The sequence below is a fragment of the Juglans regia genome, chromosome 10, assembly GCF_001411555.2.
Source record: "Juglans regia cultivar Chandler chromosome 10, Walnut 2.0, whole genome shotgun sequence".
In the NCBI taxonomy this organism is placed as follows: domain Eukaryota; kingdom Viridiplantae; phylum Streptophyta; class Magnoliopsida; order Fagales; family Juglandaceae; genus Juglans; species Juglans regia.
This window is the reverse complement of record NC_049910.1, coordinates 34,812,042-34,829,867: the sequence shown is the minus strand read 5'-3', so window position 1 is coordinate 34,829,867 and position 17,826 is coordinate 34,812,042. Positions and strand designations below refer to the sequence as shown.

The 17,826-nt window shown below is 29.1% G+C and overlaps 1 protein-coding gene across 1 annotated transcript; it reads right to left on the bottom strand.

Moving 5' to 3' along the window:
• Positions 1 to 728: 728 nt before the first annotated feature.
• Positions 729 to 5,053, bottom strand: LOC108981974 (flavonol synthase/flavanone 3-hydroxylase-like). Its single transcript, XM_018953238.2, has 3 exons — positions 4,563 to 5,053; positions 4,126 to 4,453; positions 729 to 956 (listed from the first exon to the last, which is right to left on the bottom strand). The coding sequence occupies exons 1-3, from the start codon at positions 5,036 to 5,038 to the stop codon at positions 744 to 746; spliced, it is 1,017 nt and encodes a 338-aa protein (XP_018808783.1). The 5' UTR covers positions 5,039 to 5,053; the 3' UTR covers positions 729 to 743.
• Between the last annotated feature and the right edge of the window lie 12,773 nt (positions 5,054 to 17,826).

Below are 17,826 nucleotides of genomic sequence, written 5' to 3'. Positions count from 1 at the left end.
CATTGTAGTGGAATCCATAATTATTATTTATTTCATCTCATCTTATCATTTCATTTCAATTTTTCTAAAATTTAAAATCATCTTATCTCAACTCTCTATCTAAATATATATTTTTTTACAAATCATCTTATTTGGTTTTAATTCAAACTTTCACTATTATTTAAAATATTTTATTTCATATGAACTGTGTAATGAAACGAGGCCTAAACCTATAGTTGTGCCCAAATGGGGCCGCAAGAAAATAAATAGAGCCCAATCACTAGAGAATCATTGGAATTATTTTTTTAATAAAATCTTATTTCAGCACCATTATTTTTTAAGAATTATTTATAATCGTGAATTATATAATTGTTATATAATTGTTTTAAAATAAATAAATAAAACATAAAATTTATATTAAAAAAATTAATTTTTTAATAATAAATTTTATTTTTTTTAAATAATTACGTAACATTTGAGACCTTTATAAATAAAATTACTCAAACAACAATTATAATTATAAGAAAACTCTTATTTTTGACCAGCCCATAGAGAGAAAATACAAACAAATAAAAGTCCGACTTTGGCTACAAGGCCTTTGACTTTTATGCATAATTGCTTAAGCACAATCTGACATGACGGACGGACGGACGGACGGACTACATACAACTATACACACACACACACACATATATATATATATATATATATATATCGGCCAGGCGAGCTGACCGGTACTGACCGGTACTTTCGATGATATTAATTCACTGGGGAAGCTTGTTGAGTTTACAATAAGCATAGTCTTCAAACTTCTTGGACTTGTACTTGGGAGGGTTCTCTTCACTAACAAGTTGGGGCAGAGGTCCAACGACAAACTCCCCCGGTGGCTCCAAGAATACCGGCCAAGACATCCTCGTCTTCCCTTTGTCCACGGTGCTCCGGTGCAACACGCTCTTGTATATGCCATTGCTTAGTACCTATATATATCAAGCATGTAGTATTATCAAATTTGACTCATCATTCAAAATTAAACAAAGTTAATATTACTTTGTAGCATATACCTTCGGGGTTGTCATCCTAATATTTATTTTAAAAGAATTGTTATATATACAAATTAATTATACAAAAGTAATTCTACAAACTGATGTAATTTTATAATATCTGTTAGATTTATTTTACAAAAAAAATAAGTATTTAACAATATGATGTTTCACATTAAGTCATATCATTTTGTAAATTTATTTTTATATAAACTTTTTATAACTAAAATATTTCTCTAATTGAAAAATACATAAAATATGCTAGCTAGCTAGATAACAAGCTGTGCGATAAAGGTTAATAAAATCTAGAAAAGAGTCCTAGTGTTTTACTAAGTTATAAATGGGACAAAACTAATTAAATTCTCGTTTCTATGTATGTTTATGATATGATCATTTTTTCAAAATCTCTTTTAATATATATATATATATATATATATATATATATTTTTAAATGATAACTTTCATTTCAAAACTCAACTAATAAAAGACTTATCAAAAGCAATACTAGGAAGGACCACATCTGGTCCCTCCTCCATCCAAACTGACTCATTAGCTAGAGACAAAGCAAATTTTGCAACAACATGAGCAACTCTGTTTCCTTCCCTTGGGATGAATGAAAGTTTCCAAGTTGGATGCCAAGCCATAATATGCCTTATGTCTTCAATTATCTGGCCAGACCATGAAAATCTGATTTTTCTGTGCATCTACAACCTTCTTAGCATCACTTTCATATTCTAGGTTTGGTACTTGTTAAATCAAATAATTGAATTGTCGGTACTCATGTACAAGGCCGGTAGATTTTCATTCAAAGAGAGTATCTTTAGGGTGTGTTTGGAATATAAATTACTCTCAATTTATCTCAATTTATTATTACAACTTTTTCAAATCTCAATACAAAATATAATAAACAATTTAATTTTTTTAAATTTTAAAATAATAATAATATTAAAAAATAATATTCTAATAATATTTTATTATCTCAACTCAACTCACTTCAACATCCAAACTCATCCTAAAATTATTAACTGCACTTGATGAGTTTTTAAGTGAGAAACAAGATCCATATAGATAAATAATTTAAAATAAGTCTAATAATATCTATTCTTGCGAATAACTTTTTTTGGATACCGATCAAGCGAGCTTGATTGATTACTACTAGATGCATGACCCAACACTGGCCACCACTCACCAGTACCTATTTTTAATGAAAAAAAGGGGTTATGCGTTCTTTCAACTTCTTTGTCTAACACGACAGAAGATCACATGCAATCGACGTACCGTACGGACAACTCGATTCTATATCATAATACCATCATAAATGCTTTGGGTCTCATCAAATAGTATTTCGAATGATTTTTTGTTTTTGAATTTAATGATTAAGAAAATATTTTTTAATAATATATTTTTTATTTTTTTAAAATATTTATGATGATTAAAAAAATATATAAATAAATAAATATAATATAATATAATATTCGATAAACTCATTCAGATCACTTTTTCGACGACTATAACAGGACACTAATACCATTCATATACACAAACGGACAACTAGCATGGATTGAGCAGGGGCACAATATTTCTTTTTTTAAATATTTAATATATGAATAATAAATAAAATAATTAAATTTATTTAAAAAGAATAAACTCAAAAAAATAATTTAAAGAATACTAAAAATTAAAAAAAAAATGATATGGAGAGATTGTGTAATATTGCTCGAAAAAGAAGAGTAATGTTATACATTACACCCTCATCTTATTTTAATCATACTAAATAATATGTGACATATTTATCATTATTAGATAATAAAAAATTATGTAATAAATAATTATTTAATAATAATATATTTTATTTAATAAAATAAAAATGAGATTATAATATAATATATAAAATTTTCCTTCCGTTCGTGTACAAATTAAGCATGCATCTCTCATCAATGCATGCATGTTTTCAAAGCTTGCCCTTGGGATGGGCACGTGGCGTTGCCTCTGTAAAGAGTATTGATAGTGGCTTCTTTATCTTCATCTTTAAATTTAAAAAATATGTCTTTAAATTTATCTATATTGGTTTATACATCTCTAAATTTTTGCATAACTATAAATAGTACTTTTTCAAATTTAAAGATGATTTTGATATATAAAATTTGTATTAAATTGATAATACAAAGTTGATGTTAATTGTAAAATATATATAAAAAAATAATTTTAGGAAACAAATAAAAAATAAAAAAACAATAATATTTTATTATTATTTGATTCAAACTAATATGAGAATTTTTTTTTATATGTAAAATTATTCTTTAAAAATGATAATTTTGCATATGAAGATTTATAAACCACTACCAATGCTTAAAGCCTTCCGGTCTCCACGCGCGTTTCAAAATACAGAAGACTTTGCTAGCTAGCTAAAGCAACAATATGACTTCTCAACTACTCACGATTTTTAACCGTGACATGATCACAATTCTTCATACGGCGAGGAATATTGGTGAAAACTAATTTATTTATTGATCTTATAAAAATTCTCTTTTTTGGTTTTAATATTTTTATGCATGATTTTAGTTATAATTATAATGATGTGATGGTTGGGATAACTTTATATTTTGAATTTTTTAAGCAACATATAATACTAGCTTATAAAACGTACAATAACAAAAGAAAAAAAAATTAGAGATTTTCTACGTTTATAAATAAATTTTATATAATTAAATCAGTTATTTGTACGCGAATAATATATAACAAGTTCAAAATATACAAATTTTACATAGATCTTTTATAAAAAAAAAAAAAAGGACTATACCATTAAAGAAGTGTGAGAAACTCTCTTTTTTATAATGTGATCTATTTTTTTATAAAGAGCAATGATATATATACAATATATTATACAATAATATTATAAAATAAGAATATTTTTATAAAATGATGTTATTTTTATAATATATTTTATAAAAATATCATTCATTTAAAATATAATTATGTAAAATATTATAAAAAATTTTGTGTATAAATTATATTACTTTTATAAAAGGCTTACGTAAAACTTGCCATTTGAGACTTGTACTAACGTTACTTTTTGTAGACTAATAGAAATGATAAGAAGCCAAACCTCAATCTGATCACCGATGTGAATAATGAGAGCATTGGGAATATACTTGGCATCGATCCAACGTTCATCTTTGAGAACTTGAAGTCCAGGGACATCATTCGGCACGAGAATGGTGATGGACGAGAAATCGGTGTGAGCAACAACTCCAAGTGCTAGATCAGGGCGAGGACATGGTGGGTAGTAATTAATCTTCAACATATATACTATCTCCTCCCCACCAGCACCTTCTTTCATTACATGACCTTCAAGCCCTAATCCTAACGACAGGCTATTAAACAGCTTGTCCGCCACCTCACGCACATATTTGGCATACATTTCGTTCGCCTCTCTGCACCACATGCAGAAAACAAACATGCAAAACATTAAGATCAGTAATGTCGTCTTTCAATCTGTTACTGTGATGTGACTGAATACGACAAAGAAGAGTAATTTCTAACCTGTAAGAAGGAGGGTTCTTGGGCCAGAACTGGTAGTTGAGTTTTGAAGGAGGCCAAATCCTATGAAAAAGATGATCCCCCCAAGATTTCTTTCCCTCGAGATCCTTCTGCAGCAGGGTTCCGTAGCCTTCTTTAAAGCCTTCTCCGCTTGTGGGCTTAGCGTATACTTCCTTTTCTTCCTGCGGGAGCTCGAAGAAATGCCTTCCAGCTGCCTGCAAATTGCTTATGACGTCAGTAGGAATGCCATGGTTCACGACCTGGAATATCCCCCACTCCTTGCTGGCTTTGGCAACGGAGCGGACAATGTTTTCTTCGTCTGGATCGCTGAGATCGATGGTTGGGATTTCCGGGACCGGCCCCCGGAATGTAGTGATAGCAGGCTGTTCTTTCTCCGGTCGAATGAATTCTGCCGGGATGGTATCTTGAGTGGTGTGAGATAGTAAGGAAGCAACGGCTTGCACTCTCTCTACCTCCATTTTTTGCACTTCAAATCCCACTAATGGCTTCCAGGTTTCTGAATGTTCCTACCTCGAAGAATCAACTGCATGGAACTGGTTTTTATATATAAAGATCCGAGAGAATGGAAAGGGATAGTTAAAGTGGAATAAATGACGTGGAATACGGATTGATATATAGCACTAGCAATGACTGATTCATATGTATCTTTCAAATAATATTATTCATTATTTTAATTTTTATCATTTTTTTATCATCTTATAATATGACAATAGATGATTAAAAATTATCTATTATATTTTATATTTTATTTATAAACCTATCATCTAATACCGCATCATAAAATAATAAAAAAATGATAAAAATTAAGATGATATTTATTTTTATATTTACATAATATATCTTTAAATTTATCTACATTAACTTATATATATCTCTAAATATTTACATAACTATAGATAATACTTTTTCAAGTTTGAAAAAGTACTATTTATTGTTTGAAAAAGTACTATTGTTTGAAAAAGTACTATTTATTCTTTAAATATTATTTTTAATATTTTTTCTCTATACTATTCATTAAAATCAATTTTATAAAATTTATATTAAAATAATTTTGATATATAAAATTTATATTAAATTAATGATAAAAAATATTTTTTAATACATATTAATATTTATTAATAAAATTGATTATTTTGATATATGAAATTGATAATATTTTAATATATAGAATTTATATTTTTAAGTATATAGTATTAATTTTAAAATATATAAAAAATAATAATTTTAAGAAAATTAAAAATAATAATATTTTATTATTATTTGATATAAATATATATAATATAATATAAAAATTTTATTTATATGAAAAAATAATTTTCAAAGAGCAGTATTAGAGATGTAACCCGAAAGATGGAACGGGTAAAACATATTTTTTTATTTTTTATTAGATATATATTTATAAAAAAAAATAAAAAATTTATAATATTATTAAAAATAGTTTTTTAATTATTAAATAAAATATATATTTTTTTAAAATATATCTTCCAGACGGGAAATGCTTTGGGTCCCGAATTCAGGACCTAAAGTGTGTCCCGAATGTTTTTTTTATTTTTTTTTACTGAATGATTAAAAACATTTTTTTTTAATAATATTATAATTTTTTTATTTTTTTTAAAAATATTTATGATGATTAAAAAAATACATAAAAAAATAAACAAAAAAATAAAAAAAATAAAATGCTTATTCGGGACACAAAATGGGTTCCGAATTCGAGACCCATAGCAGTGCCCCTTCCAGACACATCTTCGAATGATTTAGGCTTTGTTTGGATCTCAAATTCATCTCAACTCATTTCAATTCATCATTACAATTTTTTCAAATCCTAATACAAAATATAATAAATAATTCAACTTTTTCAAATCTCAAAATAATAATAATATTAAAAAATAATATTCTAACAATATTTTATATTCTTAACTCAACTCAACTCAACTCACTTCAACATCCAAAACACAGTCTTAGTATTTCTGATTTTCAAAAGATGTAGCTAGTGCTCAGATAGAGGAGCCCAGAAGTCCTCAAAAGTCGAAACTACAGTGCGAGCAAAATTGACACGTAGAGAGAGAGAGAGAGGTGGAGTTATGGTGTCAACTGTTCACTTGTTAGAGGCACCTACCACTTCCAACGCAAGTGACGCGATCACTCTCTACAGCAAACCTTCTTTGAGTTCTTTAAAACAAGAAGACAAACGAAGTACGGCCGGACAACGTGGCGGTGTAGGGGGCCATGTATGATGTACGTACCTCTACTTCGTTTGTTATTTTCTTCGATTGTCAGGGGAATGGTAGAAAGTAATAATACTTATCATCTATTTTTTTTTTTATCACACTAAATAGTTAAAGTTTATTTATTATATTTCAATTTATAAATTTATAATTTCATGAAATATCATGAGATAATAAATAAAGTAAATAATAAATAAATTTTTTCATGTTAGATGTGACTTTAGCAATACAAGTCTCTTCAAAAACATTTGAGACCCGCGATATATGAAAAAGAATGATGTTATATAGAATTATAAAGTATGTAAGTATCGCGTAATTATTTTGAAAAAAAAAATTATTATTAAAAATTTAATATTTTTCTTCATATAAATCTCGTATTTATTTAATTTTTTTTTTAAAAAATTATGTAATATTTATTTATTTCACGATTATAAACATTATAAATAAGATAGATGCGAAAAATGACGGATTACAGTTTAGACTAATTTTGGTAGACTTTAGAATCTATGATGGTGCGTGAAGGCAATACACTTGTCTATTTTCATACACAAAAATCAGTTCTAAAGGATGGTGGCATGTCCAGTGATATGGCGCGTGTGGCGAGAAGGGTTGCCGAGATGGATGACGTGTGAGGACCACGTGCAGATGTGGGTTGCACGTGAGGACAACGCACGTTGATTTTCACAAAACTGCCACTTTCCTTCGAACGATTTACAGCTTGAGAGTCTTACTTATGCAGCAGGTAAAAATTAGATTTGGAGTCCTTGATTTTTTACGAGAGTGAGGGAAGAAGTCATGGTGGAGTTCTGAGAAAGAAACTTCTAATTTGTCAATAATTTTACATATTAAACCTATTTTTACACGATGATGCCCAAATTAAGTTGATCAATTTATATACTATGCATGCTATGTGAATATAATAAGGATCGAACTACATATTTGACCATGACTTTTAAGATATGTTTGGACACTATGAAAATTTCAAAATTTCTTATAATTTCATTTTCAAACATCATTCAAATATAAAATACTTTTTCAATTTCTTATTTTTTCATCAAAACATTATTCTAATACAAAAAACAATACAAATTTTATAAATCACAAAACAAAAATAATATTAAAAAAACTTATACATTTAAACAAGAATTTAACTTTATTACATTTTTATTCAATATTTTCTTTGTGATCATTTTTCAAAACCTAGAAAAACATTTTCAATCAAACCATTTTACTATTATTCAAAAAAAATCCTGAGATACTCAAAAGTATTACTGTCCAAACATGCCTTTAATATCCGCTAGCTACATGGTAAATATATAATGGAGTCTCGCTAGCTAGAATAGATTGATAAAATGACAAGCTTTCTGCATGCACATTAATCTGTGTTATTCTCGAGGTATGTATCAATAAACAAATTTGAAAATAGAATTTTCATGCAATACATATAAATATAAATATATATACATATTGATCTATTTATAGCACATATCAAATAAAAAGCAGAGCAAAATATTGAATTAATAATACATACCTACCAAGGTCGAATCATTGTCTTTTGCTGTCGACCTTAATTATGCAAAAATAATTGGGACCTTTAATTAATTGGTAGCGTCGTTTAAGGTTGGTCGGTTATGAATCTGAATGGACGAACTATAAGTACTAATTTATAACATGTTAGATACGATCTAACTAGCCCGGTTGAAAAAGCTTCATGTCAATATAAGTATTGAGGAATGATAATTGTAATTATGAATGTGTAAGTATTATGTAATTATTAAAAAAATATAAAATTTATATAAAAATAAAAAAATTAATTTATTATTAAAAATTAATTTTTTAATAATAAATTAATTTTTTTAAAAAATAATTATATAATATTTACATATTTTACGACTACATATAATATTAATATAAACAATATGACTCGGAAGCGCCATAATTGATATATACAACTAATATATACTGACGGAATAATTTTAAAAAATGGAAATATATGTCTGATTTTGTTTAACATGATCATTACAAGGAGGCACGCAAAAAGCTGCAGGTAAATTAGAGAAAATAATAGAATTCATAACTTCACTCTCCATTTTAACGAGTTGATTCGAATATAAATGAGTGGATCTTAACAAAATTTAGTTGAGTTGAATCGAATTTTGTTAGGTATGTGTTATTTATAAATCAAGCAGATATCTATTTTAATGAATGATTTTTTTTTCACGATTCGAGTTCGATTCAAATTTAACCGAGCAGACTATCAAATAAATTGGTTCATTTACAATTCTAATTATTTACAAAGATTGTTCTAATAAAAAAGAAATAGAATTGTTATAGATAAGAAGAGATTATATAAAATAAATTTATAAATTAATGATTATAAAATATCATATCTAATCATCTTAATTTATAAATTTATTTTTATCATCCCTCTAATATATTTTTCAAGGAAGAAAATAAAATAGAAAGGTAGGAAAAAAGACTCTAGCTTGGGAAACAGAGAAAAGAAGGCTGGTAGCTAGGTAGGAGACATGAGAGGACAGCTAGCTATGTAGCTGCATGCACAAGTCCAAGTTATGATATAAATGCGCGCACGCATTGAAATTTGAGACTGAAAGAAAATCCAATATAATTCCAAGGGATATTTATCTATGCGGAGTAAATGAAACATCATGACTACATTGACTATTCTTTAATACTCAGTTATTTATATAGGGAAATTCTTTTCCTCGGTGACCATCCTTTTTTTTTTTTTTTTTAACTCAAACCATTCTGGTTAAGGAGACGTTTAGATTTGAAGATAACTTAAAATGATTTAAGATGAATTGAGATATCCTGCGAATCTAAACGTTTCCTAAATTAGTTAAAAATTAAAAGATAATTTTGATAAATATAAGAAAAATTTAATTTTTGACTATTCTATTCACATAAATCTCTATATTAGAATAATTATTTTCTCATTATATAATAATAAAATAATAAAAGATAAATTTAGTTTTGATCATTCACATTAAATCTCCATATTAGATTATACATTTATTCATTATATGGTAATGAATAACTAATAATTTTAAAAATATTTAATTTTTTAATTTTTTAATTATTAATTTATTTAATTTTATCATATTTTACTATTATACTTATTATATGTTAATTAATAATCATGTTCTTATTAAATTAATATATCACTAAGTCAAATTAATATATTAATTATGATAAAATATGTGATAGAAAGAAAGAGAGAGATAAGTAATTAATAAAATATATATTTGATGTATGTACAGTAACTTTTAAATTTAGAAAAACTTTTAAAAATTACTGTAACTAAATTTTAAATATTTAGAATTTGACTAATCCAATGTGAGTATATTTTACTTTTTAATAGCTAAATATTTATTGAATTTAGCTTTTAATTAATCTAATGAGAGTGTTCTTAGTTATTAAGTAAATATTTTTAAATAAATATATAATTTTTTTATTTTTAAAAAATATCTAAATAGTTTAAAAAAAATAGTGAAAGTAAAAATAAAAAAAATAAAAAAAATTTGAAGAGTTCGGTAGATAATTCAAAGGTCATGCATATATCTCAAAGTCAAAAAAAGGTCATGCATATATCTCAAAGTCAAAAAAAGGTCATGCGCATATCTCAAAGTCAAAAAAAAATCATGCAAATATATATGCATGGGCGGATTATATATTGACGCTTGGTTTCCCTAGAGTCGTTCAATCCAGCTTTTTTCTGCAGCAAATTATGATGCGGCACGTGGATATATTGTGAAATATCAAAACAGTAGTAGATCCCTTAAATGACTTATAGCCGGACACACACCTCCTTCAATATCCATTAATGGCCATCCACGAATACAAGTACGTACGTATAAAATGCTTCACGACAAAAATGCTAATTAATTGGTCTCGACTCTCTCTCTCTCTCTCCCCCCAGTAATAGGTTTCTTTACTGAGTAGTTAGATAGTGTCCTCTTCATAGGACTGCATCACAGTTCTAATATATGAAATGACTATTTTATCCTATTTTAAAATATGAATTGACCAAATTTTCCATCCTTCTATACAATCTAAATCTAAAACAAATTTTATCCAAATTCAAATCGCACCCCTACATTTTTCCTCTGTGTCGTGCATGCCCCTCGACCCGAATAACTCTCTCCTCCACCATCAACGACCACCCTCAACCCACCATCGACGAAACGACCTTCTTCACCATTGATTGTCGATGACTTCCTTAGTAGAGAACCTTGATGAGTTGTTTTAGCTAGTTTGCACTCTGGATAACACACTGATTTCATGTTTTAGCTAGTCCTGATGTCGGATTTTGGTATTGAGAGGAGATGATTTAGGGATGGACAATCTGATTTTTGTTTATTGAATCAGTCTGTAATGGCCTGGAGATGATTTAGGGATGGACAATCTGATTTTTGTTTATTGAATCAGTCTGTAATGGCCTGTTCCTGGTTTTGTTTGGTGAACCAGTTTGTGATGGGTTGAATGGCTTGGCTAGAGGGGATAGCCGAGCCAGAACAGAGGCATCGAGAGGTCGTTAAGGCCGTTCTTAGGCACTCTTACCGTTGTGGCCTAGTATCACTCTTCACCGTTGTGGCCTACTATTGTGTTGTGTTATTGTACCAATCTTTTGGAAAATATATGGCATTTCTTATTTATATACACCACTGAAAATTGAAATGCATTAACTTAATTTTTCTCAAGTTCGAATTTTCTCTGCGGATTGTCTTGAATCTATGACCATGTTCTACTTACAATATATATATATATATATATATATATATGACCATGATCTCATGGCTTAGTTGTCTAGTATTTTGTTTTGATGTGTATAATTTACTATTTTGATTTCTTATGTGGGTATAATCACTTATGTGAGTATAATGACTAATGATGTGGGTATAATGTTTGGTGCTTGCTCTTGTATGCATCATATTCTTTTCAATTTTACTACAAGTTTTATCACCAAGAGAATGAAAAGAAGTTTAACAGTGATTGATGATATATGCAACCAAACTTATACAATGTGAGCATCTGTTTATCTTCTTATTTGCAAGCCAATGAAGTATATATATAACAAGGATAAATACTACTGCCTGCATGCAAAAATGACTTTGTCCGCATGCAAATACCTCCTATGCAGATAAACTGGGAAGGTGGACAAATATATGTTCTTTGGAGAATTCTAAAGCATAAATCAGAAAACACAACCACACACAAACACAACTAGAAGTTAAGATAGCAATGCCCTGTGAAGGCAGAAGCTGTGTGTAGAGCCACATCAGTCCCAATAGATATGTATCCAGCAAAAAAAACCAAGTCATCACTGCATATGCTGTGAGAATGAGAACAAATAGCAGAATTTCAATCCCAATGGAGATACCCTTTTTATTTATTTTATTTATTTACCAGTTTCACATTTCTTACCCAACAAAACATATTGTACTATTGGGAAACAACAAAAATTAGTCCATAAGTTGAAACTGGAGGTGTTAAATTTTGTAAAATTGAAACAAGTTCTTAACTTGGCATTCTTTTTTCATATGGGATTAGTGTATACATGATTCCATAATAGGAAAAAACAGCATATAAACAAGATTCAGTCAAAGATTTAACTAGATTTTGTTCAAGTCTTGTATTCTCCCTGTGTACTTGGGCTATGCCTATTACTTGGTTTAATCAAATTTCTTTTTACCCATATAAACAATAACCACTCCCTCAAAATTACAAAATCGAACACTTTTTCATTGGATACATCTTACATTAGGTAGCCTATTTCTTCTTGTGTATATGGGTTTCACCTATTTCATTTGCTTCTAATAAAATTATTTCTTACTTATAAAAAAAAAAACATCTGGTAGCCTATTTCCAACCATGGCATGTCTACAATAGTAGGAGTATAAGTAATGCTCTTCTTCATCATAACCTTTGTCATCTCCAGTCACACTTGGTGATGTTGCACATTTCACATGGGTGTCATTTAAGTGAATGAAAATGAGTATATATTGCCTATATTAGAAACATAATCATACTTATGAACTTTGTTTCTAACATTTATTAACTTTTGCCTCAATTGTTTTCTATTCTTGGTTATCAGGTTTGCTAATTTGTTGTGCTTTAAATATATATATTTTTTACTTTCATGTTGTGCTTTAAATATATGAAGATTGTTCTTGATGGAGAAAGGGAAGGAATGCACATCTACTAGGCGACCACTGTTTTTTTCAGAAAGCAGTAATTATATGGATACCCCAAATGTGAGAGATGATGAGGTAGTGATTGATAATCATGGTGTAGTGCTGGGGAATGATGATGATGATGTGGTTTTAGAGCCAACATCGAGAAATGATGATGATAGGGTTTCAGAGCCAATGTTGAGAAATGATGATGATGAGGTTTCAGAGCCAACGCCGTGGATGTTTTTTAAAATTGAGAAATAACACATTTACTACTACAAGCAATATGGGAGACAGATTGGATTCGACATAATGACCCAAAGAAGTAAAATGAAAGATGATGAGAGTGTTAGATATGTAACACTTGGGTGTGCTTGTGGTGGTAAAGCAAGGAAACGTATTACCAACATTTCTAAACCATGCCCGATAACGAAGACTAATTGTAAGGCGAGAATTAATGCAATTTTGGCTGATGGTGTCTTACGTATAACTACTGTCTACAATGCACATAACCATGAGTTAAGTCCACAAAATGCAAGATTTTTTAGATGTAATCGTGCAATTGATGATTCTGTGAAGAGACAGTTAGATATTAATGACAAGGCAGACATTGGTATGGCCAAAAGTTTTAACGCATTGGTTGTCGAGACTGGTGGTTTTGAGAAACTTCTATTTATTGAAAAAGATGCAAGGAATTATATAGACAAGACTCAACACCTTAGACTTGGCAAATGAGGTGCTGATGCACTTTGTAGTTATTTTGAGAGGATGCAGTATAAGAATGATGAGTTTTACTCATCGATGGATTTGGATGATGATGGTCGATTAAAAAATATTTTTTGGGCTGATGCACGCAGCAGAGCAGCATATGATTATTTTGGGGATGTTGAGACATTTGATACAACATACCTGACAAATAGATATGGCATGCCATTTGCTCCGTTTGTTGGTGTTAACCACCATGGACAGTCAATACTTTTGGGAGCGGACTTTATATTAAGTGAAAATACTGAAACATTTGTTTGGTTATTTGACACTTGGTTGAAATGTATGGATGAGAGGGCGCCAAACGCTATTCTCACTGATCAAGACAGGGCCATGAAAAATGCTATTGTAATAGTCTTTCCAAATACCTGGCATACATCACTGATCAAGACAGGGCCATAAAAAATACTATTATAATAGTCTTTCCAAATATCTGGTATATATATTGTTTGTGGCACATAATGAGAAAACTACCAGAGAAGTTGAGCTCACATGCTGAATTTAATTGTGGGTTGAAAAGTGCGCGACATACCAGAAGCTGTTGTTTCGCAATTGCCTGGTACACAACAAAGCATTATTTCTAAGGTAAATATTAAATAATATTCTTTTTTGTCTATATTTTAAACAAATAATGCTGAGTTTTGCATGATATTTTACAAAATATTTCAAACTACTTGCAGGTGAACTTCGCATCTCTTGGCCCACTCGATGATTGATGAAAGACATGGTAGATTGCTGCTCCCATCAAAGTATTTGAGATTTGAAGATGCTGTAGACTGTTATGTTGACAAAAGTTCATAACTTCAACTGGATAACTCTACTTTGTATTCTTGTAAACTTGGTGTATTGTTGTAATATTGGATATTTATATCATTTTAAGAGTATGAATTATATTATGGGTATGAGATATGTTATTATTGTTCAGAATGAGGATTGATCAAAGTGTTGGATGCTTATATTATAGTGTTGGTTCAAAGTTATAATTTCATGAGTTTTATTCAATGTAGAACAAAATACATGAAATATAGTGCATGGAAAATACTTCTCATAACCATTCATAATGTTTACATGTCTGATGGGTTTGAATATTACAACATTGATAAAGTTTGTAAACCTATCTATTACAACCTATTTAACAACATTACATATTTTGATATACACTGCTACTAATTTGTAACTATTCTTGATCCTATCCAACAATAAAATATTAGATTTGCAAGTCCTCAATACACGCAGGGTCGCATGCTTGTATGATTAATAACTTTCATTACACCATGAAGCTCATCCTGATCTCCTGATAATTTTGGATGCCATCTTCCATTTTTTGCATCTGTACCATTGCATGTTGTAGTTCTTCCTCCCATTTTTGGAGTTCTTCCTTTCTCTTTTGGAGGGGACGTTCTCTTTCGCACACAACTTTTCATTCATTTTCTACTTCAATATCTGCCCACAAAAAGTACTCGAAGTATGGCTTTCTCTGCAGCAAACATCTAATTAGTGTGAGAAATTACAATTAATACAACAATATCTGAAAAATGTTGCACACACAAAATTTTTTAGTGTTACCTCTTTATTGTAATTTGGATAAGAATAAAAAGGTCGGCTTGGGATAGTTGTTGTTTTCGATAATTTTAAACGTGTCATCTCTCCGCATAGACATTTTAGAGCAGGATTCGAAGAAAATGAAGAATGCGGTGAAGACATTGCGTATAAAAAATAGAAACAGTTCTCGAAAACTATGTTATGCTGGAAATGTGTTATGCCTACATTAGATAATAATCTCTTAGTAATTGCTAGTCCAGCAAAAGCAAAAAAGAAAATGGATAAAAGTTAGTAGAAACCAAAGTTTCCAAAGTTTGGGTAGCTAGTACATTCTTTCTTAAAGTTTCCAAAGTTTCAAAAATAAGGTAAAAACCAATAACAATAAAGGACATATGATATACTGCAGTTAAATAATATAGGGTGGGTATCATGCATGCAGGTGCAACACCTAATGTTAAGTAAATGATAGTGGGTATCATGCTTGAGATTGAAAATCAAGCACACATTTTCAGAAGAGAACCTTTCGCAAATCACTTACACAGTTGGTAAATGATAGTATTCAAGTAATAAGTGAGTTGTAAAAAGCCTATCAAAAAGTCTACAAGTTCAAACACATACACTTTAAGCATAAATTACCATATGAAACAAGTGAATTGCAAGAAGAAAATATTCCCAGAAAATATTTCTGGGTTCCATAAGTGAGTTGCAAGAAGCCTATCAACAAGTCTGCAAGTTCAAACACATACACTTCGAGCATAAATTACCATATGGAACCCATTCACAAATTTAAACAAACACGTAGAGTGCATTTCTAAAACTAGAAATATTTTATACAAATAAGTAAAGATCTTAAGACAAATTTACAAACAAACAAAGCCAAGCACACATTTTCACGCTCAAGCAAAGAATTACATGCAGAGGAAGACACTGAGTGAAATCTCAGAGAAGGAAATATTTTAAATCACAGAGAAGGAAACCCCTCACCAACTACGGCTCAAATTGCAGAGAAGGAAATCCTTCACCAAGATGGAGATGGCCATGGCGATGATGACAGTGACGGCGACGGTGCTGCGCGATGGGCTTGGTTTGCACGATGAAGGGGACTGGGGCGATGAAGGGGTCTGGGGGTCGTCGTTCTTTTCCTTTAATGAAACGCAGTGTTTTTATAAAATGAAACGCTGCGTTTCATTAAATGTCTGCAATGCAGACCCCGAATGGGGGACTGCAATAAGAATTTTCCTTCTTTAATTTGTTTCCAAACACAATATCATTTACAGATCATTTTCCTTGAAAATTAAATATATACTAGTAAGGGCAACATACAACGCACGTTTGCCCAGTTGACAATTTTTGTAATGTCTCAAAATTTAAACTATAAACAGACATAATTGTCTATATTTTTAAAATTTTCTCCATGCTTACAACACATATCATATACATCACATGAAAAATATCTACAATTATAATACAATGATTCACAAAAACCTATTCACAATTATATACAGATATTTTTTAAGTATATATTACAACAGTAGCAAGTATATATTGTCTTACTTTTTGAATTTTGTGACCTCGAGATATTTTTAACTCAGCATATCTTTCTCTTTTCTTCCGATAGATCTCTTCTTTCTTCTCCTCCAATTGAGCAGCATACAAATTTCTTTTTACGGCTTTTTATTTAGATTCTTAAAAGTACGTTTTTTTAATAGAAAGATTTATATAAAAGTAAATAAATACAATATTTATAAAATTTAAATTTAACTTTTTATCTAATAATATCGTCTTGCCAGTAGGCATTTAATATGGAAAATTAAGGATTCCACACCAATTTGAGAGACTAATCTTAAAAATTAATAGCAAAACATGCAGATATACGTGCAAATATATATGAAAATATAACACAAACAATATGAGAACTCTTTATATTTAAAGCACAAGAATATTAAAAAATAATATTCTAACAATATTTTATCATCTCAACTCAACTCAACTCAACTCACTTCAACATCCAAACACAAACTCAATTTCAAAAAAATCCCTACACATTACATTAAATTAACTAATATAACATTAAATTATTTCGAGATAAAAGGTTAAATTCACATATAAAAAATATGAAATTATTATAATCAGTAATTACAAGATCATATGTTTGTTAAATATGACATATGAATAAATAGAATAAATATTACAAAATAAATAGAATAAGCATTTTTTATTTCAAAAGGATAAAAAGTACCAGAAAGTATAGGACAAATAAAATAGCAGTGGAAATGGAGCAAATCAATAGGCTGCGGAATGACGACGAGCGAAATAAGAATAGAATCAGCAGATCTGTGACAAAGAAGTATTAAAACATAGAATATAATAAAGTTAGAATTATATTTATTGAATGAGGTTATAATAAAATATTAACAATGATAACAAATACAGTTAATAAGATAGACATTTATAAAATAAAAAATTAAACAAAATATTATATTGTACGAGACGGAATTCTCTATTAATAGTGTTACTAAA

What these genes read in the sequence shown, in the direction of transcription:
- LOC108981974 (XM_018953238.2), bottom strand. Translation starts at nt 5,038, where the DNA reads ATGGAGGTAGAGAGAGTGCAAGCCGTTGCTTCCTTACTATCTCACACC. An exon ending in AAGAACCCTCCTTCTTACAG is followed by an intron (nt 4,454 to 4,562) that starts GTTAGAAATTAC and finishes CATGTGGTGCAG; the next exon opens with AGAGGCGAACGAAATGTATG. An exon ending in ACATCGGTGATCAGATTGAG is followed by an intron (nt 957 to 4,125) that starts GTTTGGCTTCTT and finishes TGATATATATAG; the next exon opens with GTACTAAGCAATGGCATATA.